Source organism: Rhea pennata, chromosome 2 (genome assembly GCF_028389875.1).
Source record: "Rhea pennata isolate bPtePen1 chromosome 2, bPtePen1.pri, whole genome shotgun sequence".
Classification (NCBI taxonomy): Eukaryota; Metazoa; Chordata; class Aves; order Rheiformes; family Rheidae; genus Rhea; species Rhea pennata.
In genome coordinates, this window is record NC_084664.1 from 124,300,506 (window position 1) to 124,327,251 (window position 26,746).

The 26,746-nt window shown below is 39.2% G+C and overlaps 1 protein-coding gene across 1 annotated transcript; it reads left to right on the forward strand.

The window, feature by feature from the left end:
• Positions 1-1,144: 1,144 nt before the first annotated feature.
• Positions 1,145-20,664, forward strand: TRAM1 (translocation associated membrane protein 1). The gene is made up of 11 exons (XM_062570284.1): positions 1,145-1,386; positions 4,381-4,444; positions 5,026-5,147; positions 5,287-5,403; positions 6,025-6,083; positions 6,501-6,585; positions 9,060-9,130; positions 9,218-9,322; positions 9,958-10,101; positions 11,111-11,271; positions 14,365-20,664. Exons 1-11 carry the CDS (start codon positions 1,264-1,266, stop codon positions 14,436-14,438), a joined length of 1,125 nt encoding a protein of 374 aa, XP_062426268.1. The 5' UTR covers positions 1,145-1,263; the 3' UTR covers positions 14,439-20,664.
• Positions 20,665-26,746: the final 6,082 nt, after the last annotated feature.

Below are 26,746 nucleotides of genomic sequence, written 5' to 3' on the forward strand. Positions count from 1 at the left end.
CAATACAGCAGGGACAAATTAGGAAGATAGCAGTTTGATTGCCAGTGTTGTAAAGTGGATGAACAGTTGTCTTCTAGAAAAACAAACTTCTGTCAGTTTTACATGTAGGAATATCAAGGTAAGGGTTAAAGAAAATAATTTTGCTAAAATGTTACTGGAAACATTTAAGAGCACTAAATATTTCTAGGATTTTTTTATTCACAGTGAATTTGGGCATTATATTTCTTTCTAATACTTTGACTATATAAGACTATGATAATGAAACTGGTGAATTTCTAAATTGTTTATAAATTAAAACTCAAAATTTTGATACCCTCCTCGGTTGGTGACCAAGCATGACAACAGTAAGTCATTGGTCCGTACAGCTAGAAAGAAACCAGCCTGTCACTAAAAGTTCCAAAGCGTGTGTGGTGCATACTCTTCTCTAGGTTTTGGCAAGGCAAAGCCATACTCCGTGCTTTAACTGCAGCTGTAAATTACACTTTTTATAGTGTGGTCTTTCTTCTCTATATAACCACTGGGAGTATCTAGCTTTAAGCTGTCTCCCTACTTAATGGTAGTTTTATTTATTAATCTGGCCTGGATGTTTTGTGCCCTTATTTTGATTCCTCAGGCCTTTTCTTTAATCTGTTTTAACTTAGTAACAGCCTGCTATTTTATTGTCCCTAGCTGGAGGCTCATTTAATGTTCCCAGTTAGACTTTCTTCCTTTGTGCTTGGGTAAGTTTTCTTAGTGGATTTTTTGGTCTTTGTTAAAAAGAAACCAAGCGGGTGTTTGGAGCAGTCAGTCTGGATAGCAGGCAGGGGCAGGAGCCTGGCCGGGAGCACACGCTGAGCCTGGGGGAGCCCGGAGACCCCTTCCTGGCCCCCTCTCCAATAATCCTCGGAGAAGCAGCCGGCCCAGGCCGGAGCCTGCGCGGCCGCGCTGCTGCCGCCGCCGCCGCCGCCGGGCGGGAGCGCCGCCGGCCCCGCCCCTGCCCCGCGGGGGCGGGGCGATGCGAGGAGAGGCGCGCCGCCATTGGCCGGTTTGAATCGCCGGGCACCGCCCCCCGGCGGCCGCCCCCCCCCCGCCGCCGGGGCGGCCCCCGCCGGCCGGCAGGGGGCTCTCGCGGCCGGGCGGAGAGGAAGCGGCGCTGGTGCTGCGGCCGGGCGGGGCGGCGGCCATTCCTCTGCTCCGCGGCCGCCCCCTCCGCCCCTTCCTGGCCGCGGCGAGAGGCGCTGTGCTGGCAGCGGGGGAGCGGCGGCGCCCAGCTCGCTGCCCGCCATGGCGATCCGCAAGAAGAGCAACAAGAACCCGCCGGTGCTGAGCCACGAGTTCATCGTGCAGAACCACGCGGACATCGTGTCCTGCGTGGCCATGATCTTCCTGCTGGGGCTCATGTTCGAGGTGAGACGCCCGCGGGGGCCCTCCGCGCCGCGGCGGCCTGAGGGCGGCGGGGCCCGGCGCCCCTGCGGCACCGCCTGGGCCGTGCGTGCGCCCGGCGCGGGCGGGCAGACGAGCGCCGCGGCTGCTCCTCCGCGTGCGGCTCCCGGAGCACCTGCCCGCGAACCCCCGCCCTGGGCGGGCTGTGCGGCCCCGGCCCGCCCGTGCCCCGTGCGCAGCAGGCGCCGCCGGCCGGGCGCAGGGGCCCGGTCCCATCGGGCGCTTTCCGCGCGGCGCCCCGGCCCGGCCCCTCCGGGAACGCCCTCTGCCGCCGCCGTGCCCACGGGCGCCGGGAGCGGCGGGCGCCCGGCCCTCCCGCCCGCCCCCCCGGAGCTGCCGCGGGAGGGCCGCGGCCGTGCGCGGCAGCGCCTGGCGGGAGCCGAGGGGAGCGCTTCCTCCCCTGGCGGCGGCGGCGGCGGGCAGTTCCTGCCGGCGGCGGGGTTACGTGGCAGCCGGAGCGCGGCGGCGGCCGGCGAGGAGGCGGGGGGTGGGGGGAGTGCGCGGGCGCGCTCGGCCCGGGGCGAGCGGGGGGCGGGCGGGCGAGGCCCTGCCGCCAGGGGCGATCCGCGCTCTTTGTGTGCGCGGCCCGGCGCGCCGCCCGCGGCACTGCAAGTCCCGTGAGGCCTTGCGGCGGCGCCCCCCGCCCCCGCGCCATCTTCGCGGGGAAGGGAAACAAACGGTGACGTGTACGCAACCCGCCGCCGCCGCCGCCGCCCCGTGCGCGCGCGCGCACCGGGGGCGGGGGGCAGCCGCGCGCCGGAGGCGAGGCGCGTGCGCGCGGCGGCCCGGCCGTCCCCCCGACCCCAACCGCCGCCGAGCCGGCGCTGCCTCCCGCCGCTCTCCGGTGATAACAGCCGGGCTTTGTCGTTAGCCCGCTCGCCCGTCCCGGAGGGAGGCGCCGGGAGCGCGGCTCCGTGGCGGGCTCAGGCCCGGTGCTCCTCGCGGGCCTCTGTGGTGGGGTGCGCGAGGTGAAGCTCTTCCTGCGTGACCCTAAAAGTTGGTAGACTGTGAGGAAAAACAAGTAAATAAAAAGCTGAGCTTGGCTGCTGAAGTTGTAAAACGTTCCTTTTTGGCTCTTCTCAGCTGCTTTCCCAGATGCCCTTAGCGGTATCCCATCAACGCAGGATGCTTCCATTTTTGCTGCCCGAGTGTTTCTGGTGGCCTCTTGTAACCTGTAGGCTTCTCAGTATCCTAGCCATTTTGCTAAAAACTTGTAGGTGTTTTTCAGAGTCATTTTATCAGGGTTTTGATACTGTTGGGCATTAGTGGCCAGTGGAGTTCTTCTGTTTTAACAATAGTGGAAATATACAGAAAGAAAATTAACAAGGACAGACTGAAAGCTGTTGTGTTTGGTTTTATTATTAAAAACCACCAAGGCAGCCTATGGTGGTTTCCTGGCAAATGAGGCCTTACAGACTTAAAGCTTTATTTTTTTTTTATTTAATTGTGTCTTACTTTATTTACTAATTCTGGTAATACTGAAGTTTGGAAGGGATTCTACCCATGCCTGAAATCTATTCTGGTAGAAGGCACCTTTGTCTTTGGTGGTACAAATGTGCTCTGACTGTACAGATTGTTGTGGTTTTTGAAATGTTTTGATAATAGGACTAAGAAATTATCCACTGTGCGTACTGTTGGCATGGTATTTATACTGCCTCGCTTACAGACTGAATTAGGAATTTGTGCATAGTTTACAGAGCCTTCAAAGGGCAATTTGGAATCAGCTAAGTGCTTTGATTTGTTTTCTGAAGATTCCCTTAACTGTATAGGCAGCTGCCCGAGGCAGCTTAAGTAATTCAGGCAAACTACTTGGTTTCCCTGAAGCTGTATGGAGTGAACATTGTATATTTAGAGAAATCAGAGATGGAGAAATCTAGGGCTTGTTTACAAAGTACTGGAGGGGAAGTAAAATTTCATTTCTTGTAGATAATAACATACAGATAATAACCTAGAAGTTATCTTCAGATAGCCAAATTATTCTTTCAAGATTCCTAAGGATATTTCCTGTCAATTCTATAAACACAGCAAGGTTGCTAGTTTTATATAGCAATGAGAAACAGATCAGATCATAAATACTGGAAATCTTGGGGGAGGTTATCTTATCAGAGAAGATATGTTGATTTGTGATATTGGGGTCCCCCAAAGCTATCTTAAACTTGAAAATTAATTGATACTTACAGATAGGAACTTGTGCTGCTGCTTATTTGTTGAGGGTTTTATAGTACTATGCCCCCCCCCCCAAAAAAAAACTTTCAGAAAAGCTTTCTCCGCCCCCCCCCCCCCGCTTTCTTCTATTCATTCTGCTTTTTCTTACTGTCCATCATAAAAGGGTGGCATTACTACTGCTAAATTTCATTTGCTTTGTTTTACGCTTTTTTGCCAAAGAGCATGCAGAGTCAAAATGGTGCTGTGTTACTGAGTTGGTATGCAGCTAGCCCAAAAAGGTTCTCCATTCTTTTTTTCTTTTTTTAATCTTACCTATCCACACTTTCCACATCACTCACAGAAATGAGTATGATTTTGACCTTGAAAACTTGCCAAATTAAAAAGTGATTTTAAATGGAGTTTATTCTGAGACCCTACTGTGTACAGCATGCTCAAAGCATTACAGGCTATTTTTCGTGCTGTTAATATATTAGTGCTGTGTATTGGAGAAAGTATTGCACTATATGGTATCATTTAATGTTCTGGTAAAGACTATCTGTCAAAAGAATTTTTGATGGTATGTCATTCAGGAGAATGTATATTTGCAAACAAATATTGTACAGTCTGTTCTATCTGTCAGATGAGTGACATGCAAATGGGAGTTGTTTGTTTTTAGGGGTGTAGGGGGAGTTGTTTGTTTTTAGGGGTGTCGGGGAAAGACAGGTTGGGAAAGGGTACTAAGACCAAGAGCAAATGTTTTCAGTTTAATATAGTTTATTTCAGTGGAATAACACTGTTGTCTTTCTCTTTCAGATTACAGCAAAAGCAGCTGTCATTTTTGTTACACTTCAGTATAATGTTACCATTCCTGCCACAGGTATGTGTCTTGTAGGAGTTTAGTCATACAGTTTAGCTGTATTTTCTAAACTGAGGGTCAGATGAATTACTTTCTTTGAGTAAATACTAAGTAGTTTTCAAGGATTTCACTTTAAACTCTTTCCAGTGAAACTATTTTAACAAAATCAGTTTAGTAAAAATATTTCTGTTATGCTGGATTTATCATTAGAACTAAAACCCTATCTGACTGTTAAGTTCACATTAATTCTTATTTTGGTTTTGTAAATGACTATATCTGCTAGTCAAAGGAGGGTGTGTGATAATTTAACATAATTTTAGAGTCCTGTTTCAATGTACTTGGACAAACTGCCAAAATGCAATTACATTGTTTTTATAGAATGTCCTTCCAGAAACAAGTTTAGTTTGTAATGTGATGGAGGAGATTACAGTAAGCTTTGTACAGTGGCCTAGCTCATTATGCTTGTTTAATTTGACTTTAGTTTGTTGTCAGCAGAACAGGTATCTTCTGTCTGAAAGATTACGCTTTGAGAAACAAACTTACTAGTGATTAAACTGTTTCAGCACCTGACAGTTAAATTTGACTTTTTTTTTTTCTTTTAGAAGAACAATCTGCAGAAACAATCTCTCTCTATCATTACGGTATCAAGGATTTGGCTACAATTTTCTTTTACATGCTTGTAGCAATAATCATACATGCTATTATTCAGGAGTATGTACTGGATGTAAGTACAAAATACTAATTTCATTACAATAATTCTCGGGTTTTAATTAGTTTTTGTGATTGTTAGAAGTAAATTTTGCGTTAGAACTTCTAACTGTTAAATGCTAAAACATATAAATAACACTGGATTTTCATTTTAGAAAATTAACAGGAAAATGCACTTTTCAAAAACAAAGCATAGCAAGTTCAACGAATCTGGGCAACTTAGTGCATTCTACCTTTTCTCCTGTGTTTGGGGCACAAGTATTCTTGTCTCTGTAAGTATGCTCTCTTGTGTTTATAGTATAACATTTTAAAAGTTGCACTTATTTATGATGATGACTTACTGTTTTTTCAGGTCTTTTTCTAGTATTGGGTTATAGACAATGCAAAATTCTATTTAACTGACTGAGCAGTGACTGAGCTGTCACTGTTGTTTAGTTTGATTTAATTGGATTTCCCATTCAAACAAATTTATTAAAAAGTCATGTTTTACTTTATTAAACTCAGACGTTATTTTGTACTGATGATGGAAGTTTGAGTTTCAAAAAAGGGAAAGATGTGATTTTTTTTTCCTGTATCATAATGCCTTTTTTTCTGAAACTTCTCTCCTCTTGGTTATTCTCTAAGCTTGTTGACAGTTTACAAGGGAGAACTTACAGCTGTAGTGATGCTGAAATAACTTCCATCTGATAAGGTCACTCTTTGCTTGAATTAACATGTATTTTGTTTGGGTCTTTTTTTAAGCCAGTCATCTGTTCTTTTGTAAATGGAATAGCCCTTAGTCTGCAACTTTTATTCATATGTGTTTATATACTTTCATTATTTATAGCTAGGAAGTAGCAACATTGTTTGTTTTTTACTTTTTTCCACTTTTTTGTTTGATTTGCTTTTTTCAGGAGAACTATATATCAGATCCTACCTCTCTGTGGAGGGACTACCCACACACTCTGATTCCGTAAGGCCTTTTTTTTAAGAGTTACTGAGCATGGGGAGCTGTCAGACATTTTAAACATAGAATTTATCATATGCAGTCTGCATAGACTTAAGTAGTTTGTGAAACTATTCACTGATATATTTTTGTTTTATATTGATGGAGATTGATTCTGTGCCAATTTGTTGCTTACAAAGTGCACTTTATTTAGGCCATTATTTAAAGATGAAGTTTTTACAAGTTTTATTTATTTTTCTTACTTCATTTTTTTAGAAATCTTGCTTTTGACGATAGTGTTGGCTGTGGCAATAAAGATCTGTATTATTTTGTATTATTCCCTCCTTAGAGATAGTGATTAAATATATTTACTAGAAAGTTTCTGAATCATTTTAAATTCATTTATGAAAGGTAATATTTTTCAATTCTTGCTTTATTGTACAGATTTCAAATGAAGTTTTTCTACATCTCACAGTTGGCATACTGGTTTCATGCTTTTCCAGAACTGTACTTCCAGAAAACCAAAAAAGTAAGTTCAAAATGTAAACTGGATAAACTCCAAACAATTCAAATCTAGCAGCAAAATTAGTTCATTTGTTTTGGACCCTCAGAGTAATGTGTGATCTTGGATTTCCATCCTGTTCTTTTTGTGTACTATTCTTGAAGAATTTTTGGGTGTGCTCATATTTCCATAGAAAACAGTGACTTTTTTGGTTAAGTCATTATTTCTAATTGCAGTAAAATACCTACATATCTGTTGTGTAAATAAAACTTACTAGTATTTCTCATTTACTGTAAGAGTTTGGATTTTCCTTTGAACAACTGAATGTGAGGTTTATTTTGAACTTTTTTCTTGTAATTAAGAGTCTGAATAATTTTGTTGAAGTACAATACTGTTTCATGATGATGCATGAGTGATACAGAATATAGGCAGTGAATAATTTTCTAACTCCAAGGAATATTACTCTTAAGGATTTGTTGTAAAGGCAGTTATCCTCAGCAAAAGTTCTGGTTAGTTGTGTATTGAGATTTTTTTTTTTGATGAATTTTCAACTGCACATTCATTCTAAAGAAATTTTCCTGTAGGGGTTCGCAGTGGTGGTGTTAATGCTGAGTTTACTGTAGACTTTTGTAGCAAGTCTGTAGCCTTCCTTGAGTGACCTAAAATGTAGTTTTGCGTGTTCATTTCTCAGGCTCATTTTACCTATCAGATTTCCTTTTTAAACTTCTTCGTTTGTTACTCTGTGACTAGATGAGTCTCTGCTGTCAGAATTCTGCTTCATTCAAGAAAGTGTAAGTGTTACGCAGTCAGAGGTCCTTGTTCAAGAGCCTATAGCAGACTTGAGAGAATAATACTGAGATGCTTTCTCAGCTGATCAGAATCAGCTTAAACACTGGTGTTTTGCAGGCATCCTGTATCTAAAAACACACAGTGGGGCTGATGTTCCCAGATTCTGCTAGAGAAATCACTGGAATTTGACTTGACATCAAAGTGTTTTTTTCTTCAGCATAACTTTAAGATGTCACAAGTGGTAGAAGTGCTGGGTAGTGAATAGTAGTGTTTTGCTGGGTCTCTCCTTGGAATTTTGGCCTATACCTTACAGAAAAAAGTTTTGTTAGTAGTAATAGCTCATTTATTTTAGCAAGTTTATAATTAATATTTCTTTTATCACAACTTAATCTCTCTCATCATGGCTTCTCTACCTTATTCCTTATTTCCAAGAAACTGCCATCTTCACTTAGATCTGTTTGTCCATATTGCTGACAGACAACAAGGGAAAACTTTCCTATTGCAGCTTTCTATATGGTAGTGTGCGCCTCCACACTACCATATAGTGTTACCTCTGTAGGTCTCCAGTATCTAATAGTTACTCTTAGCAGAGTGGCAAGGGATATATATTTAAATAATACCTCAGTTCTAAAGATACAATGTGAAAAGCTTGTTCTAGTAGTAGTTAGAGAAACTGAGGATCTGAAAGGACTACTCTGTAATTGGTCTAATAGAGCTTGTTTCTTACTTTCTTTCAGAGCATTTAGAATAAGTCATTTTCTGTGCCTGTGTGTTGCTAGGTGTTTTGGCAAGTGATAAATTCTGTACTTCTGTTGACTTTGAGATAGTATTGTATAACTTAGCATATGTCTTGCAAGGTGAACTTCTTAAACTTTATTATTATTATTTCATACAGCCAAGACAAATCCGAAGCCCCGTTATCTGAAGTTTAGGGAATCTTTCCAGGAAGTAGGAGTTTCTTGAGCACTTTTGAATATGCCCTATTTACCATTTCAAGACTACAATTATTGTTGTGGCCTTGTGTACTTTGGTGATTGTTCTGTTCACAAGTGGAACCTTCTGCCTTCAGTGCCCTGTATCCATGTTCTAATTCATGTCTCTTTGCTGTTTAGTTTCTATGAAGTGCAATCCAATGCAGCTGGCTAAAACCTACATTGAAGTGTGACCATGTAGACTAGCATCTCTGCTTAATAACATTGTTCTTTATCTTTGTCATTAACATTGTGTCAGCATCTTAGATGACCTTGTATTTTTAAAATAGTTGTCAACACTTGCATATCTTTTCATGTTGGTTCAGACATTCTGTTCTTTTGTTTCTCTAGCAATTTATTGTTAGAGAATTGCTTCTCTAGACAGAATCTGATGTGCAGCAAACTTGTAGAACTGTAGATTAACTGAGGATACAGTAATACATGCTAATCAAATACTGTAAAAGCTAGTACAAATCCCCAGATGTCATATCTGAGAAAGTGTGGTGCCCTTTTAAAAAACATCAATTTGATGTCTATCTCAGGTGCACACTATTGTGAAGAAATACAATAAACGTTATTGGTAAGTAAGCAGCAAGTTTGGTGTGGAATTAGAAGATTTGAGTTAAGTAACTGGCTACATCAATTAGCTAGCTACTCAGTAGCTGAGTAGGCAAAAAGAATTTCAAATACGAGAAAATAGGAGACATTGTATAATGTATATTTTTTTTTCCTTTTTAATAGGAGGATATCTTTCGCCAAATTGTATACATTGGACTTTATCTCTTTCATATTGCTGGAGCCTATCTTCTAAAGTAAGTCATCTCTAAACTTTTTTTTTTGACTTTGCTCTTAACCATTTTAACAAAATGTTTGACCATTTGTTTTACTTGTTTTGATAGTCTGACCCATCTTGGACTTGTTCTTCTGGTATTGCATTACTTTGTTGAATTTCTTTTCCACATATCCCGACTTTTCTACTTCAGTGATGAAAGATATCAGAAGGGGTAAGTAGTTGTTATTATCTTTTAATTCTTGTGATTTCTGTTAGGCTTGTGTATTTGATAGCTAGAAGCCAAAATTAAAAGCAAGTTCACATCATGTTTGCTTAGAAGCCAGAGCTCTCCAAATTAATAGTATTTTTATTTATAAAACACCTACTTATTTTTAAGCTTATTCAGCTATTCAAGTAAATATTTGTAATTATAAAAACTGAAATAAAATTTTGCACTTACTAATACAGTAAAAAAACATTTTGAGGTGTAGCACTATGCAGAGGAAAGAACAACGCAGATTGCTCTTGCAGTGAATTTTTTTGGAACTGAAAATATGCTTGTGTTCCAGTGTAATTGAAGGCACGTTCATCTGAGTTCAGCTGAAATTTGTTTTTATACATACTTCTGACTTGTAGAAAACGATTGTGAGGCAAGGGTTTGCTTGCTCTTTGCCTTCTATGAATACTTGAAATACAAGATTACTTTAGAATGGGTGCAAAATAATGAATGAGGTTAAGCTTTTTAAATCTCAAACGCTTTCTTGAATTCACACAGTAAGGAGAGTAAACATGAAACACTTGTATTGTGAATTTGTATTGTGAACTAATGCAGAGAACTGATTTAGTTTGTGGTGGTGTTCTTTGCAGGTTTTCGCTGTGGGCAGTTCTCTTTGTTTTGGGAAGACTTCTCACTTTGATTCTTTCTGTCCTCACTTTTGGTTTTGGACTGGCAAGAGCAGAAGATCAGCAGCTGAATTTCAGTACTGGGAACTTTAATATCCTGGCTGTTAGGTAAAACAAACTTGGAATGGTTTTTAAGCACAAGTGTAAACTTGTGTTAAATACACATTATGACCTGTGCAATATTAATATTGGTAATACTGAACTGTTAGGAGTTTTCATACAACTCATGGGATCAATAGGTATAGCATCTGTAAAGAAGTTGTAAGATACAATGAAAAGAATTGAAAAATTTACAGTCTACAGTTGAGGAATTCATGATTGGTTACTTATTTTTGCTGGAAGAACCAGAATTAAAAGGATTATCCATTTACAGAAATTCCTTTCAACTGTTTTAGTCAATTGAATTCTGGATGTGCAACTTTGCAAAGAAACCTTAAATTTCAGTGCATCTATGTAGATCGGCATTATGCCCAGAGCATCTTTGATGCTGGCTGATGGTTCTCACTGATGGCTGATTACAGCTCCTGTTGCTGTCATATGATGGAGAATACTCAGCCAGCATACATAATATATACTCAAACAGCATATACAGATATGCTCTTTTTATGAATTAAATGCAGAAAATGAAGTTGTAAAAACATTCCCAATGTCAGCATTATCCTCTAGAACTGATACCCCGAAATGCCGGACTGACTTTTACCCTATTTCCAGCTGTAGCCACCTGGTACCTAAAGGGTGACTCCAAGAAGGAGATGGCAAGAAATAAATCTAGTGCTTCTCAGTTTTGATGGAAGTGCAAAATCTTTACTATCACTGCATCTCTATCTTTCTTCTGGTGTTCTAAGCCCCGTTGCTGTATGTGAGCTAACTCTTGCATCTCTGGTTGAAAAATGAGAAAATGGATGTCACTAGTGAGAGAGGAAAAAAAGTAGTAATTTTTCTTAACCTTACAAATTCATGTTGTCTTGAAGGAGTCACTTCAATGCGTTTGAGGAACCTGAGTAAGAAGGCAGTTTCTGACGTACAAAAGGCTGTGCGAGGCAAGGTGGTTCTTTTCTTTCCTGTTTGGATAACTAGATAAACTTACTGATAAGCCTTTAACTGTGTTTGTTTCTAGAATCAGTGTACTGGCCTCTATCTGTATGGCTCAAGCATTTATGATGTGGAAGTTCATTAATTTCCAGCTTCGGAGGTGGAGAGAACATTCTTCTTCTCAGCCTCAGTCAGTGAAAAAGAAGTTTGTAACAGCTAAAGGAAAGACCTCCAGAAAAGAAAGAGGTTTGTATTTACGTATTTACAGGTTTCCTGTTGCCTTGACTTCTCAAAAAGATCTAAAGTAAAGGAAAGCCTTTTTTTAATATAATTTCTTTAAAAAAAAGAATTATATTTCAGTCTCAAGAGACGACGCAATTACCGAAACTTTATTTAACAAAAAGGATTTACAAAAATATTATTTACATATAAATTAATTGTTTCGCTTTCTCTTCTAATCGACTGAATGAAGGAATTACTGTTTCTGGGGTTAATATGACATGAAGCGTATGTCTAACAGCGAAATGTATCATTGTGATTTGTTCAGTTATAAAAGGCAACAGACATTTTTAGTTCAAATTTCATAGTCAATTACCTCAATTTTTCTTACCATGGATTTTGAGTATGTTTCTTCAGTGCCACTAGGCCCTGGGTCTTTAAGGTAAGGGAAAAGTTGGATGATCCAGCAAATAGGAAAACTTACTTATATTGACCTGTCTTTACTAAAAATAGAGTTTTGATGTTTTTTTTTTTTAAGGGGAATTAATAACTGCTCGTCATTGTCAACCTAAACAAAAGTTTTTGAAAATGAATTAATGACTCCAGGTTTGGGCTTTTGATAATATTAAACCTTTTTTTATGGAAGGCACATAATAGATGAACAGAATGCTTTCTTCTCCAAGGAAAACAATGTGCTCCATTAAAAAAAGTTAAATATTTCTGTTGTACTAACAGTTAAACTTCCACCTAGCTGTTGCTAGCTTAAATAATTATAATTTCCGTATTATGAAACAGAGTGATTCCTGCTCCAGTCATTTCAAAGCTTGTTAAAACATGATTGATCTTGTGCTACTAATCACTTATCACCAACCAATTTCAGTTTCTGATACACTAACCCTGAGTGTGTAAAGAAAACAAAGATAGGATTTGCACTGAGAACTGAGATATATAATCACGCACAATTGTGATTTATTTTCAAGTTTTACCCTTTTTTAAAATCATGTACTTTAGAGTCTACTTCTAGATTCCCTTTTGACTGTTTTTAACTAACCATGATTTGGGTTTTTTTCCCCCTTTCTGCTAAAGCTAGCATGTAAGGAGGTGGTGTCAGTATGATTTGTAGAAGTTAAGAACACTAAAGAACTTCTTTGGAAGCTGGACTTCTGTTTTTAATTGAGTGAAGTTATTTTCCTGTGCAAGTTTCTTACTGATTCAGAGCTTCATACTTATTTTACTACATTTCTTGTGGAATTAAATCTACTAATATTCTTAAAACAGAAACTTAAGTTGCATTTAAATCAGTGAGTCAAAAATGTAGTGGCTTTTAAATCCCTTAAACTATTTAATTCATGTAATTTGTGAATTTGCTGTTCTTAAATGAGAAAGGCATTTTTTTTCTGGAGAGTCTTACACCTAATATTTTAAATGCAAGGAAAAAAGCACTTCTAAAATCTCAAAGATGAATGTCATCTCAGATTTTTCTGCTGTGCAGATAGGAGTCTGGTGCTGTTTGTACAGGATGCAGTAAGCCAGAGTTTCTGAAAGAGTAATGCATGCAATTAAGCTGTGTTAAAATAGTCTTTATTTTTGTGGCTGGATTGATTTTGTGTACTAGAGCCCAGTAAAATGTGTTACTTATCAACAGATTGAAAACAAGAAATGACATGGTAGGAAAAATCCTCTTGGTGCAGTAGTTTTTGGTACATGGACACATGCTAGTTCTTGTTTGTTATTTTGTTTGTTTTACTTAACTGGCAGTAACATTTCAGTTAACTGGCTTTAGTCTTGCTCATTGACACTAAGCTTCTTAAATTGAGAGCAACTCAACCTTTTTGCCTTTTTGAGAAGAATTCAAGGACTGCCTTACACAGACTAACAATTACGGTGTGTCATTTGTAGCCAAGTAATAATAAATTTGGATAGAGTCTGAATGTTCTTATGGGAGTAATTGGGTGTATCTGCTACCTTTATTGCTTGTTTGCTTAAATAATGGCATTTGTATGTAGTGGTGGAGAGAGGATGATAGGCAGTTGCTTTGTGGATTGACCATTCTCTACTGGCAATCTGTAGTACATCTCCAAAACATCAGCTGGAAAACAATCATCCCATCAATTTAACCAGTTACTTGTGCAAAATAATATAACTACTTGAAATGAGAATGATACTTCAAGTCTTTTGAGCAAAGACTCAATTGAGTAATGCAGGAAGCATTAGAGCTGGCTGTGGATATCTAGTCTTCAGATCTGGGGTACCTTAGTTCATAGTGGTATTGTGTTGCTCCCCTTTTCTATAAGTTGTGTGCATTTTAAGCCCATAGATTGTGGGTCATTTTTTGTTCTAGGGCACACTTTTGCTATTGAATAGTCTCTGTGATACTTGTGCAGATAACAAGTTTTTGAGACCTTTAAGGTGCCCTAGAAGTGGGTATAGAAATAGAGAGATGAGGCTGGTAAGAGGTTCTTGCTTTGTATTCTTAGATGGATGCCCAATTTTGTGCTTGAACTTTCCCACGTTTGGGATTTTGGGATGCTTCTCTTCAATCTAACTACTGTTTTACTTCAGTCCATCTTATCTATGTAAATACTTTCCCAAAACATAGTTCTATATGTGAAAGTTTGTGTGCATATATGAATATTTTAAAAAAAGTCATAACTATATGAAAAGTTTGTGAAGGTAGGTGAAGGAGTGCAATTCTGGCAAGAATTAAAGTGAGAAACATGGGCAAAACAATAAAGAACTATACTGGGGAGTTACGTGTATACTGTGTGGCTCCAAAATTTCAAATGACTCTCTCACCTGCAGGTTGAATATCTTACTTTTAAGAGAAAATATTGCAGCTGATCTTGTTTCTCAGTCTAGGTCTGGCCATGTCAGGAAACTAGACAGTTCCCTGCCACGGAAAGTGTCCTATCATGTCATTTTGGTTATCTTAGTAAACTTTAAACTTTGCACTATTTATAAACTTCATTATATTATTGCATTATAAAGATAATGATGGGATTTAATGAAGTTATATCAGAAAAGAAGTTTAAAAACTATTTGCTTAGGATCTAATTAAAAGTAATAGAATGCAAAGCATCTCATTTTATTTGAAACATACATTTTCTTTTTTTTTTCTAGAAAATGGAATAAATGGAACAGTGACCTCAAATGGAGCAGACTCGCCTCGTAGCAGGAAGGAAAAATCCTCGTAAAACTGGGTTTTATTAAGTTAATTGACTAATGTCCCCAAAGAATCTGCTTTTTACATGGAAGGCCCTTCAGCACTAGAGATGTTACAGATTAAAGAAAATACAGTTCATGTTTTTTGATTATTGCTATTGTTTTGTGAAACTTTTTTTAAAAGCCATTTTGACTAAGAAGGGTCTATCTGTCTTCAAATACTTGGGGGGGTGCAACACTTTTTAAACAACATTGACACTTTTTTAAACATTTATTGTGATGAAATCACTTAATGAGGATCACTGATGCAATGTATTATTTCTTTCCAGTTTTTGTAATCTTGATAAATACTGTTCTACCAACATCACTTTTTCCAGGAAGTATTACAAAATTGAAGTAAGAACTTAGTATAGATGTCATAGCTTTTCAGTATATTACCTTGGATCAAATTTACAGTTCAAATTGGATTTCTAAGACCATACCAAAAAACTCTTTAATTTTGTAGTTATTAACTACAATATCTGTTCTAAGAGTTGCCCCATATCATTAAAGAAAACTGAACTGATTGGAAATGTTGCAGAGTCTTATTGTCTATGTTGGTTAGAAATCTCTTAAAAGGAATAAAAACCTTTCTGAGATATAGCTTTAGCACTTGAAAATTAGAAGGGAGAATGTATGTCATAGAGTTGATTTGAGTAGCACTGTTAACTCCTGTCTGTGCTTCTACACTGTACATATCTCAGAATTAGTGTGCATTGGACCTTCTTTGAAAACTTGTTTGTCTGATTTTAGAGGGTGGAGGTTCTTGCTGTGTGGTGTTGTGTTTGTTTTAGGAGGCATGTAATGCTTCCATAAAGAGGGAATTTGTTAGATAAATGGATCAAGTTATGACAAACATTCCTTTATTCTAACTATTTTGCTTTGTTTCACCTCTGTTAGGAAATAGTTTGATTCCTCCCATATATATTTTTATGAAAAAATATTTAAAAGCTACAACTTCTTAAAATTGATTTATTGTGCCCTTTGCTACAACTGGAAAAATATTTAGTTTTTTTCCATATCTATCTTTCATAGTTGTATTAAATGTGAAGCTTTGTCCAGTTAATTTTCCAGTTTAGTACACAGTTAATGTTTTTATTTGTATCCCTTTGTAATGGCTATAATTCATCCCGTTTCACTTGAGAATGAGTTGAAGACTGAATTTATTCTTCAGAAGAAGCTGATAAATTAGGCTTTCAGGTTAACACAAACTTTGGGCTGCTTATTGAATAAGTAGGAGTGATTATAGCAACCAAGTTGATAAAATAGTTCTAGTTGTAAGTTGTCAGTAAAGTTGAGTTGATGCCCAACAAAATAGTAACTCTACGTTCTGTATCTTTTACAGTTTGGTTCCTTACTCTACAGAATAAACATTTCTAGTACAAAATCTTGACTGCACATAACTATCCATTCTTCAATCACTGTAGTGCTATTTATGGTTGTTACAGCATACTTTGCTATATGTTTCAACTAATTTAAGTCACAGTTCTTGGGTAATTGCTTCACAGCTCCTGAAGTTATTACAGACTTGGACTTGCTTGACCTAAAAACTCTGGGGCAGCATGCCATGAAATATGCCCAGTCTGCTTCAGTGGAAGTAGCTGTATTATGTATTGGTTTGAAGAAGTAAAAATTAAGTAGTGTAACTGTGAATCTATCAAATCTGACCATAAAACTGGAAGACTGGAGCTCACAAATTTTGAGGGAATTGTATACATTAAATATTCACAAAACTGTTCCATGTCTGATGTTTCTAACAAAGACCTTCACTGAATATGTGTGCCTTGCTTTCAAGTTGTACCTTAAGCCAGAAGGAGCAGATTTGTACAGTTTCTAGCCTGGTACTTCGATGCCAAAGCATCAAAATTGCATCTGCAGTTTCTGGTTGTCTTGGTGCTGTCCAAATCTTAAAGGCCGAGGGAACAAATTATGAAGGGAGCTTTTAAGGAGGTACTTAAGCTCTGAATCTGAGGGTTATAATAGTCGTTTCCCTAAGGCAAACTGTTTCTTGTAAAATTCATTCTTTGGCACTGTAGTCTTGAAATGTAAATTTCAAGTTCACTTTCAAAAACTTCAAGAGAGTGTATTTTTGCCTGTTACTGTTGACATTGCTTTTTGTCTCCTTTTGGCCTTATGGACATTTTTGGCCTTTGGACTTTACAAAAAGCACTTTCGTTTTTACGATGGCTTAATCTTCATCCTTGCCTTACAGGAGTTGCCACTCTGCCTACTATTAGACAAGGATTTCAGTTGTCCTAGGATTTGAAGAGAGTAATGAAATGTAGTGTCTGTTGCCTTCTGTATCATAACTAAATATATATATTTATAGTTCTGGATGAGTCATTCTTCCTGCAAAAGCAATAATCTTTTTTATTTTTGTCCTTGGGGCAGAACTCACCCGCATGAATTGATGAAAAACAAATCTCAAAATCTTAAGTTTTGCTTACCTGTTTTTACATTAGGTTATTCTTTCTTTGCCTGGATAACTTTTTCAAGTTACTTAAAATTTGGACTTTCAGACCTTACTACATTTTAGCTCTTCATTTGTAATCTAGGCTTCAGTAAGCCGGAAGAAAACATAATTGTCTAATCTTGTTTCCAGAATTTTGGTATGAGAAATATTAGAAATGGAAATGACTAAAGAACTTGCCGCATTCCTATACCTAATAAAATAATGCTTGGTTAGCTGTAGTAATTTGTCCTGGTCAATTGCCAGGTCTCACAGAGAGAAGGCTTCTTCCCATGTACATGGATTTGAATTGAGTGGTTCATGCAGACTGCGGTTAGGGGTTTTATTTTGTTCTGTTAAAACCCTGCTGTCTTGTCTGAACTCTTTCAAGACTTGCAACAGATGATTTCAAGCGTTTTTTTTCCGCAAGTGTATGCTTTGGTTTATGTGCCAGACTGTATTATCAAAACCAGTTCTTTGCTAACTAATATGTAATTTCTAAGTACAAACACAATACAGAGCAGCTTAACTAAAATTTCAGAATATTTACTCCTATTTGGACACTTTCTGCTCTTAACAAGTTGCAAAGGTGTTTTTTTGGTTTTCCTATGTGAATTATATGTGAACATGGCACTTTAGAAACACTGCTTTTTGTGCAATCCAGTGCCCAAATTTAGGATTAATCAAGGCATTTGTCTTGCAGAGAAGGCTCAGGCTACTTCTGACAGTGTTGTAATAATAAAGTAAATGATGTATGTTAGGGTATTGTATTTTGAAAATTGGTAGTTCCTGAAAAACATTCTAGTGTTTTTCTTAAACACTTCTTTGAAAATTTTAGTTGTGTTTATAGAATTACCCAGAATTTTCAAATGCAATGTGAAGCTTTAAGATACAAGTAATTTGGCTTCTGTAAGCAGGGTTAAAATGTATCTCCCATCCTTTTGCTTTTCTTTGGTGGGGGGTATCTGAGTAACTGCACCTGAAGTGATTTTGTTGGGGGCAAAACTTGAAATGGAGCAGAGAAGGGAGCAATTTCATAGTCACGCTAAGCTGAAAGTAATGTAGGTTGCAGCCAAATGTGGGGTTCTGCCCCTTCTCTTGTTCTAGCACTAGCATTTTTGGTTACGTGGTAAGCTAGATCGGGAAGCTGGTATGACTGAAAACTGACCTCGTTGTTGTTCATTGTTTTTCAGCTGGATTAAGTCGGCTGATAGTAATCCTGCAAGTACCAAAATATTTGTATTTAAACCAGAAGAAAAGATAGGGAGAAAATGTACATGAGGGTGTAAGGCAACTGCTGCTTTCAACTGCACTTTTTATTGATTGAAAAACTACAGTAGAGTGCACTAGGTGTGTGATCTGGAAGACCTCATTGACCTGGAGTCCAGTCTTCAATGCAGGAATGAAGCTGGTCTGTTTGGTAGCCCTGACATGCCAAACTAGGTATTTATGAATTTTTGCCAGGTAGTGTGGGGGAACGGGGAATAATATACTCTACTATATTGAGATGTATTTTATCTGTCACAGTTCCTGGGTTACCAAGAAGTGGAAGGTGCTAATGGAAATGTACAAATAGAAATTCTGGAGATAAAATTTCTCTTGGATCAAAAAACAAGATTCCTTTTTGTAATGGCCAGGAAACACAGCTTCTTTTTACATGGACCTTTATGTATCACAGTAGGTCTTCCATAGAGTTTTGTGAGAGTACATTGTATGCCTCTGTGTGTGTGTGCTGGAGGTTTTTTGTCTGTTTTTATCTTTTAAGAAGTTCGTTAGTGGATTCTTAAGGTACAGTTATTTTTTGTTCCATTTGATTCTGCAGTTCAGGGCTTTTCTGTGCTCTAGGAGGCTGAAACTAGCTTAATAGCCACTCTTAAGCTTCCTATGTAGTGTGGGTCATTGCTCTCTTAACTGTTCTCTGCAGAAAATGTGTTTTTAAAGGACTTGAACATGAGGCAGAAACAGTCACAGTACTTGTACAGACCCGCTGAGAGCTTGCATACAAAGCAAACTAGTCTGTTGACTGTAGTAATAGTCACCTTATTGTACAAGTGTTTAGGTTACTTTTTGCACAGGCTATAAGAAAAGAAAAGCCTTGCGAACTGTAGGCTTTGGGGGGAAATTTAGGCTAGATCCTTTAAAATGAAGAGAATTCTTCAAAAGACTGATACCAGTCTTCGTCTCGGTGAGTGGTAGGGATGTGGTTTCCTTTATTGACTGTAATTTAAAAAAAAAGTGAATGTCCTGTTCAGGTTTGAATTTCTCACATGGCTAGTAATGGAAATTGCTAGTTTAGTCCAGGTGGTTTTTCTGTATGCCGTAGGTTGTTGTAAGGGATCTATATGGTGACTATCCCCTCCTTGCAGCGCTGTCCTCTGCTCTCCTCTCACTGCTCCCTGAACTAGTCACGTTTGTATCTGGTAAGCCTAGTTCTGTACACATTAAGGAATTCAGAGAGCTCTTCAGAACTAAAATAGAAGCAGCGCATGCCTGAATGTTTCTAGATCAGACGGGCAAGAAGTAATAACCACATCAAAGCGATATACAGAGTGTCATCAGAACCCACTTAATGCAAAGTGCAACTCTTATTAAGAGTGTATCATAACGTATTTATCCTAATTTCAAATGTAGCGTTTGAATATAGCACATGTTCAGATAGCAAGTGCCTTTGTTGGTGAAGTGGAGCTACTACTCACAGCTGCAACTGTCAGTTCCCCTTGTGTGAATGATGGGTGAGGAGCTCGGAGCTGCACCTGTGTTAGACTTCTTTCTGCTTTTTAGAGAAGCTCTTTTTGTGTTGACAAGACAAAGATGACAAATCTAATTTCAGGTTTAAAAAATAAATATGCTCCCTAGTTTTGAATCTAAGACATTTGCTATTGATCTTTCTTTATGCCCTGTCAGTTGCTTTTATTTTGGGTTTCTGCAAGTACTTTATTCAGCTCAAGGATGGCAAATCTATGATAAGTGCGCCAGAAGTGACTTTTTTATTATTATTTGTTTGGAAGATTTTTGCAGAATCGGAGTATGTAAGGTATAGTTTTTCAGTATTTGTTTTTTTCTTATTTATTGTTGCTAATGTTAAGGTTGAGCATTGTCATGTAGCACAACATAGTTGTCACTTCTTTATTCTGAACACAGCGATGTTATCCAATCTGATATACTGAAGTGAAATAGATATGAGTAGTATATGAACAGTATAGTATGACTGTTTTAGCAGGAACTGGTATTTCTGAATGGTTTTGTTAGTCTCAAAATTTTCCGTGTTGCAATTCACTATTTGCCTTTCTCATTTAGGAAACTGGGCACTTACGATCTCTGAATTTTTAGGTTCTACTTCTGTTGTATACAACTTAACAAAGCTATTGGCAAATTATGAGCAAGAACTTGATTTTGTATTGTCTTATGTTAGCTGTAAGGTCAAATGTTGAAGATGTATCTTGCATTGTAATCAACAGATAAATATTCAGTCCGTGGTGATGGGAATGCTGTAATGGGATATGAATTTCAAATCTTCAGCTCCAGGCTTTAACCAAGCCAAAACTACGTTGCGTTCTCACACAGGTGATTCCTCCTCTTTGTTTCTTAGATTCATCATTACCTTTGTTTTGTTTATTTAGATTGTATGTTCTTTGTGGCAAGGGTTGTCTTTCGTGTGTGTACAGTACCCAGGCCAGTAAGGCCTGGAGCCCCAGTCCGTGGAAGCTGTAATAAGCAGTCACTTTGTTATCATTTTCCTGGATATCAAAATAAAGAGTATCTGATTAAAACTGTGCTTGGATAGTCTGTTACAAAAATGGAAGCATGTAAATTGTGTTTGGCCTTGCTTGTGGTCAACAGCAACATCAGTTACCAGTGAGATATGGATCAAGGACAAATATCATGTACTGGCCATTTGAACCATTGAACACTCAGCCAGGAAATCTTGGTTTCTTGGGCTGAACAGAAATGTGCTGCAGCTCCAGCTGGAGCATATGCAACATGAACCAGGAATGCACAAGTGAGTTCTCACCTTGTGGCAATTTGAGGAACTGCCTCGATCCTCCACCTTAGGAAGGGGGGCTTCTCTGACACTAGTGCAGGGTTTTGCATCTTTTGAAAAATACTGCCAGGATAGAGAACAGAACCGTGATCTTGGGGAGAAGATGCCAAAAGCTACTTGGGTAATGGCTGGTGCTCTTTGGGACCTCACTATTCAAATTCAGGTGTGTCTGCACTTCAGCTAAGCAACTTCGAAAGGCCTTGTAGACTTGAGCGTCAGTGATACAGAAGAGTAAAATTCCATTTGGTCCAACCAACAACCTATAAATGGATCCATTGGTTATCTAGGCAAGATGCTAGAAAACTGGGTCTCTATTACTGTCACCAAAGTTAGGAAAAGCTGAACTGTTCTTAGAGTCTGTACCCTGAATGTTGCCTTCCTCTTGGTTTGGCTGCTCTATGGAAAAGTTGTTCACAACAGATTCAAGGATCTCTGTTTATAAGTATGTACTCAACTCACATAAAGATGAATCAGTTTTGCTTCTATATAGCTATTTACTTAATCATACTTTAATTCAGCAATCATAAATCATAACTCCTCAAATTAAGTGAAAGAAAACGTTTGATGAAGATCAGGCTTTCATGAAGAACTGTGTGGCTCCCAGATTCACTGTTAAACACAATTGTAGCTTAAAAAAAATAATGTTACAAAATCAATGGAAAATACATAGTTTTAAGAACTACAGCAGCTTCACCGATGGATGTAGCTGTCAAGTGACTGTCTCTAGCATAGATAGTGGGGACAGGCAGGCATTGTAATATCAATGGTGTTGGGGAAGACAAGACTAGTCTTATCTTTCACTTGCTGCTCTTCTCAGAGTCATCTTACTCTACTGTCACTTTCAGGATGATCTGGCAAATACTGATTAGATGTAGAGCACGTACGGTCTTATCAACCAATTTATGTGATGAGTTTGGGATGCAGGGGAAAAATATCCACTAGAGGCCACCACAGTCTTTCTCTCAGCTATGTTTGAATTTGTATGTCTGGTAGCCAGGGAAAGGAAAAAAAAAAGGCCCACAGTTTTGCTTATTTTCAGCAAGTGAATTAGATCAAACACATATCCACGTAGTTTTGAACGTTGCTGGTGCCTAGTAACAAGAATATGCCATGTTCTGCAGGTCCAGGAAGGACATCCTTATCTGGCCAAAAGCTACTTCATCATTTACATTTAAGAGAACAGGAGCTTCAATATTAAAGCTTTATTTTAACCTGAAACTGCAACATCTTAGATTAAGAATACTGTTGAAGGTGTAAAGAAAGTCTCAAATGAGATCTACTGGTTGCGTTTGGCTTTGCAGGCATGGATGCAATGCTGTGGCAGATGTCGGTCTCTCTGCTTAATGCTTGTGAAAAACAGTACAGAAAACCTGTTCTCTAGCAATTATTTGATGCTTTGAAAAATACATTGCTAGAAGATGTTGTATGATCTTTTTCTGTTAGAATTATATGAAAACGTTGTCTGCAGTGGTCAAAATAACTTGATGGGGAAAATGTATTGAAATTTGCAGTTTGTATTTTTGGTCTTCAATAATAGGTCTTGTTCCTTTAGTGTGTGCTCCTTTTTGCATAGCAGGAACAGTTGTGGGGTAATATTGGAAAACAGTATGCATTGCCCCCACTGGGATCTTCTGGATAATTTTGCCCTAGTCTGCTCAGAAAAAAGCAGTGCACTGGCTTTACCTGTTCTGAACCCTGTTAGGATCAGTTTTGCTGCTGGAAGTGGTGCATGCAATTTAGCCCTGAAACACTAATAAGAAATATGGCTGTCCTTCAGGAATGTCTTGAGACTTTGGAGTCTGGGCAAAGTTTTTCTGAACATCTGGATCCGGGTAGTCCTGGTAAGAAATGGCAAACTATATGAATCATGTTATTAGCTGTGAATGTGGTTTGATTTGAAACTCATAAACTTGTCGGTGACAGGCTGAGAGTCCGATGCTGCTGCACTATCTCAGTACTGTTATGCTGACCTTATAGGCAGACGTCATGCTAAAAGTCAGTTTGTGTGGTAGCAGATCTATCTGAATGCCTTTGGAAGTGTTTGGCAAGATGTGCAGTGCTTAAACTGAGAAGGGAGGATAGAGAGCGCTCTCTTTTATACCCTTGGCTGTTGCCTTTTAGGTGAATAACTGCATTCAGATTTGCAGGAATGCAGCAGGATCCAGAAACTGTGATTATGCCTGAAGCAATTGCTTCTCCAAAACTCAAATATGTGCCCCTATTTCCCCACCCCCATGCCTGCCCTACTTCAAGAACTTAAGTGATCTGAAATGGAAACCTTGTAATTTGTAGTGATTTACACAGCTCGGCAGCATGGGGGATATTATAAGCGTCTAAGTCATTAGACTAGAGTATGCCCCACCCTGGAGAGAATGAGGTAAATCATTCTCATTCTTGGCACTAGTATTTAAATTTAGTTCATAGCATGTCATAAAAAAATTTCAGACGTTGTAAACTGTCTGTGCTGTTAAGAAAACTCTCAGCAGCTTTCTAGAGGAAAAATTTTAGCAGGTGAAAGAGATGTTGGTACAGTTTCTAGATGCAGCATAAATGGTGCCGTAGAGAACTATGACCCTCTTTGCTCTTGTTTTCTGAAGTCATGAAAATGAGCCATTATGAAGACCGAGAGAAACTCTGGAGGTTCCTCTTACCAGCAGCCCAGCAGACTTCTCGTCTCCACAGACACGAGACTCCTCTGCGAAGGACTGTCGTTTTGGACAAGACCAGAAGATCACATGTCCTGCTGTCCTTCTCTGTGGCCCTTTAGGGAAGGAGCATAAGGCTGAAAGAACTGTAATCCTGTTTTATCCACCCAGTTTCTGGCAGTCATCAGCTGAGGGACTTTCAAGCATCCGGTTGCATCAAAACTTTTACTTTTTCATAGCTATCAAATGAATGTGTTCTGCATCCTTCTCAAACCCATTTAAATACTTGGCATTCACAACAAGCAAGAAGTTACACAACTTAACTATGCCTTCTTTGGAAAAAGTAATTCCTTTGGCTTTTTTTCTTTTTTTAAAAAAAACTGATGATTTCCTTGTGTAAGTCTCAAGTAGGCAGCAATCATTCCCTCATCCCGTTCGTGTTGAATACTACCTGGTTTGTTTAGCCTTGCTCACTAGAGAGAGGCTTCTTGGGTTTGTTTTTAGCTTAGTGCCCATGCAGTAGGTGTTCTCTATTGCTGTTACACTGTTCAAATGCTTTTCAAATGATTTGGGAAAGTGCTTTTTAAAAGCAGCATTTGTATGCAAATGTCTGACTGAAGATCGCATTGCTGGCTTCCCCATGAGCATAGTCAGAGCTGAATTTCATCCTGTTTAAGGCCAGAGGTAATCAAATCAAAGGTCTGTCGTACCTTTATTTTGTTACGTTCTGCTCCCAGATTAAGCCTCCCAGTCATGAGCTTTTACGCGTATATATACATCCAGAGCCTTAACCTGATTCTGCAAAATTCAGTCTCTTTAAAAGAAAAACATGACTTTTGGAGATCGTAATCCAAAATGAAGAGTGTATCCCTGAAAAACTTGGGGACAGATATTTGTATTATAAAAGGAAGAAGTCATAAATTGGTCATAATACCTTAGTTCCACAATATTTCAATAGCGAACATGGAAAGAGAACTTTCAAAGTCTCTGGGATCCCAAGTTCTTAAGGAAAAGACAGTGCAAGAAGGTAACCCTTTTTGGCAGGAACATTACTAGCCTGCCTTAGCTGTAGGAAGTAGCTTGAATTTCTTTCATTAGAGAAGGGTCATTAGTCACAAGCCATAATTCAGTTCAAAATTGTGGGGAGAACAATTATGCATTTTATGAAATTGCCATGGCAAATGATAAGGAACTAATAAAACAGGAAAAGAACAAAATAGAATTATCTCCTAGAGTTCTCAGACCAATATGATTTGATCACTCCAGCATCAACCTGCTAATAATTTCATGGATTTCATGGATTTAGATGTGATATCAAACTAAGCTACTACATAGTACGGTTAAGAATTTAATTTGAAAATCCTATGAGTGAAGTTCTTTTTCTGAATCTATCCCAATCTTATTGTGAAACCTTGCACTAGTCATTTTTATAGCTGTTTCCTTGTTTAAATAGCGGATCATATTTAGTTCGCGTAGATACTGTAACACTGACTTAATCGTTTATATATGCTTTCCATCCAAAGATCCCAGCCTCCTACAAATGTTTTATCTGTCGTGCACTGCAGGTGCTACTTTTAAGAAAAAAGGCAGCATATTCTGCATGGCCTGATAATTACTCAGGGCAAATATTACATGATGAAAATAAAGTATATGCCCTAGCACTTTGGATTTTCCGTATTTCCAATTTACTGAGTCGTTTGACCTGAGTATCTAAATGACCCAGATAAGAGAACACTATATGTTAGAACAGCATCTAAACAGCCCTAGGACTTGTAAGTACACAAAAACATGACAAAAGGCGATCCGTGTATTGGAGACCAAGAGGTCTGGAGAAGAAGTGCTGGTTTCATGATACAGCAGCAGGACTGTGGCTGATGGTCCAAAGGCTTCTGTGATACAGTAGGGGAAGAGCCCAAGTTACAGCTCCAAGTGGAGAAGGGCAGGACCTTCTGCAGCTGCTCGTGTCCCTTGGGCACGTTGGCTGAGGCGCATTGTTAAAGTGCCTCTGAAGTTGGAAGATATGTTTATATTTGTTTTGAGAAATGAACTGGAAAGAAGGAACTGAGGAAGGCCTGGGGTTTGAGAGGCCGCCGGGTAACCGCGGCGCGCAGGCGGCACAGTGCCAGCTTTTCGATGAGCTCGCAAGCGACTTCCACGCAAAGAAGAACTTTGTTCTGGAGGTCACGTGCCGAGGAGGGAGCCGCTGACTTCTAAGCCCGCGCTCCGAGGTACAGTATAGCCATTTATACCGCTCCAGAAAGTGTTCCCAGAGAAATGAAAACTTTTCCAGTTTTTCCTCACTCTGGCACACGGTCACTTTTCCGTGCCTGCAGCTATGAGCAATGTTTGTATCTGGGCTTATAATTTGGTGCGGTTTGGGACTTCCAAGCTCTACAGTAACCCTACAGCTTTTTGGCAGCGAAAGAGTTGCTAAGGAGCTGAATCTTTTGATCTCAGTTCAGACCGCAAAACTTTACGGCTGTGCTTACAAGTGAAATTTCCATCTAACACCTGAATACCTGTGTTCCCCTGTACAATGCCGCTCTTGATTACCTCCATCCTCCCCAAAAAGCATCAGGTCAAGTAACTGCACAAGAGAGCACTGTATTTGCAGCAGTGTCTGGAGGACTATAAATAGACTTATATAAACATGTGCAAAGATCCAGTATATTGCCTGAATGATCTAAAATTAGATTGCCCTAACATTTGTGCATCAGTCTTCCTTCGCTACGGTAAAACGAGTCTCTTTCCAAAGTATTTAAGCTTGAATTAAAGTTAGTTAGGAATGAGGGGAGGCTGGGGAAGCTGTTTGAGGGGAAACTCCTGAAGCAAGCGTTCTAGTTTTCTCAAGAGCTTAGTAGCTTGAACAAAATCAGCTACAGTCACCACTGAGAAAAAGAGCAGCTGGAGGTTCCTGGGAAGTATGGACATAGGTAGTTACAGTTTACTCCAAAATATCAACTTCCTGCTCTTTTCTTTTTTCTTTTTTTTTTTTTTTTTCTCTCCTCCATTTCAAGGACATTTGCACCTTGAGTACAGTAAGTGTTTTGAAAAAGATCTACGGAAAGTGGAGTGGAAAAATCCCAGAATGCAAATTTGCCTTTTTGCCTGTGATTAAATGACATTGTATGTCCTATGTTCAAGGTATTTTAATTCTTGGTCTCT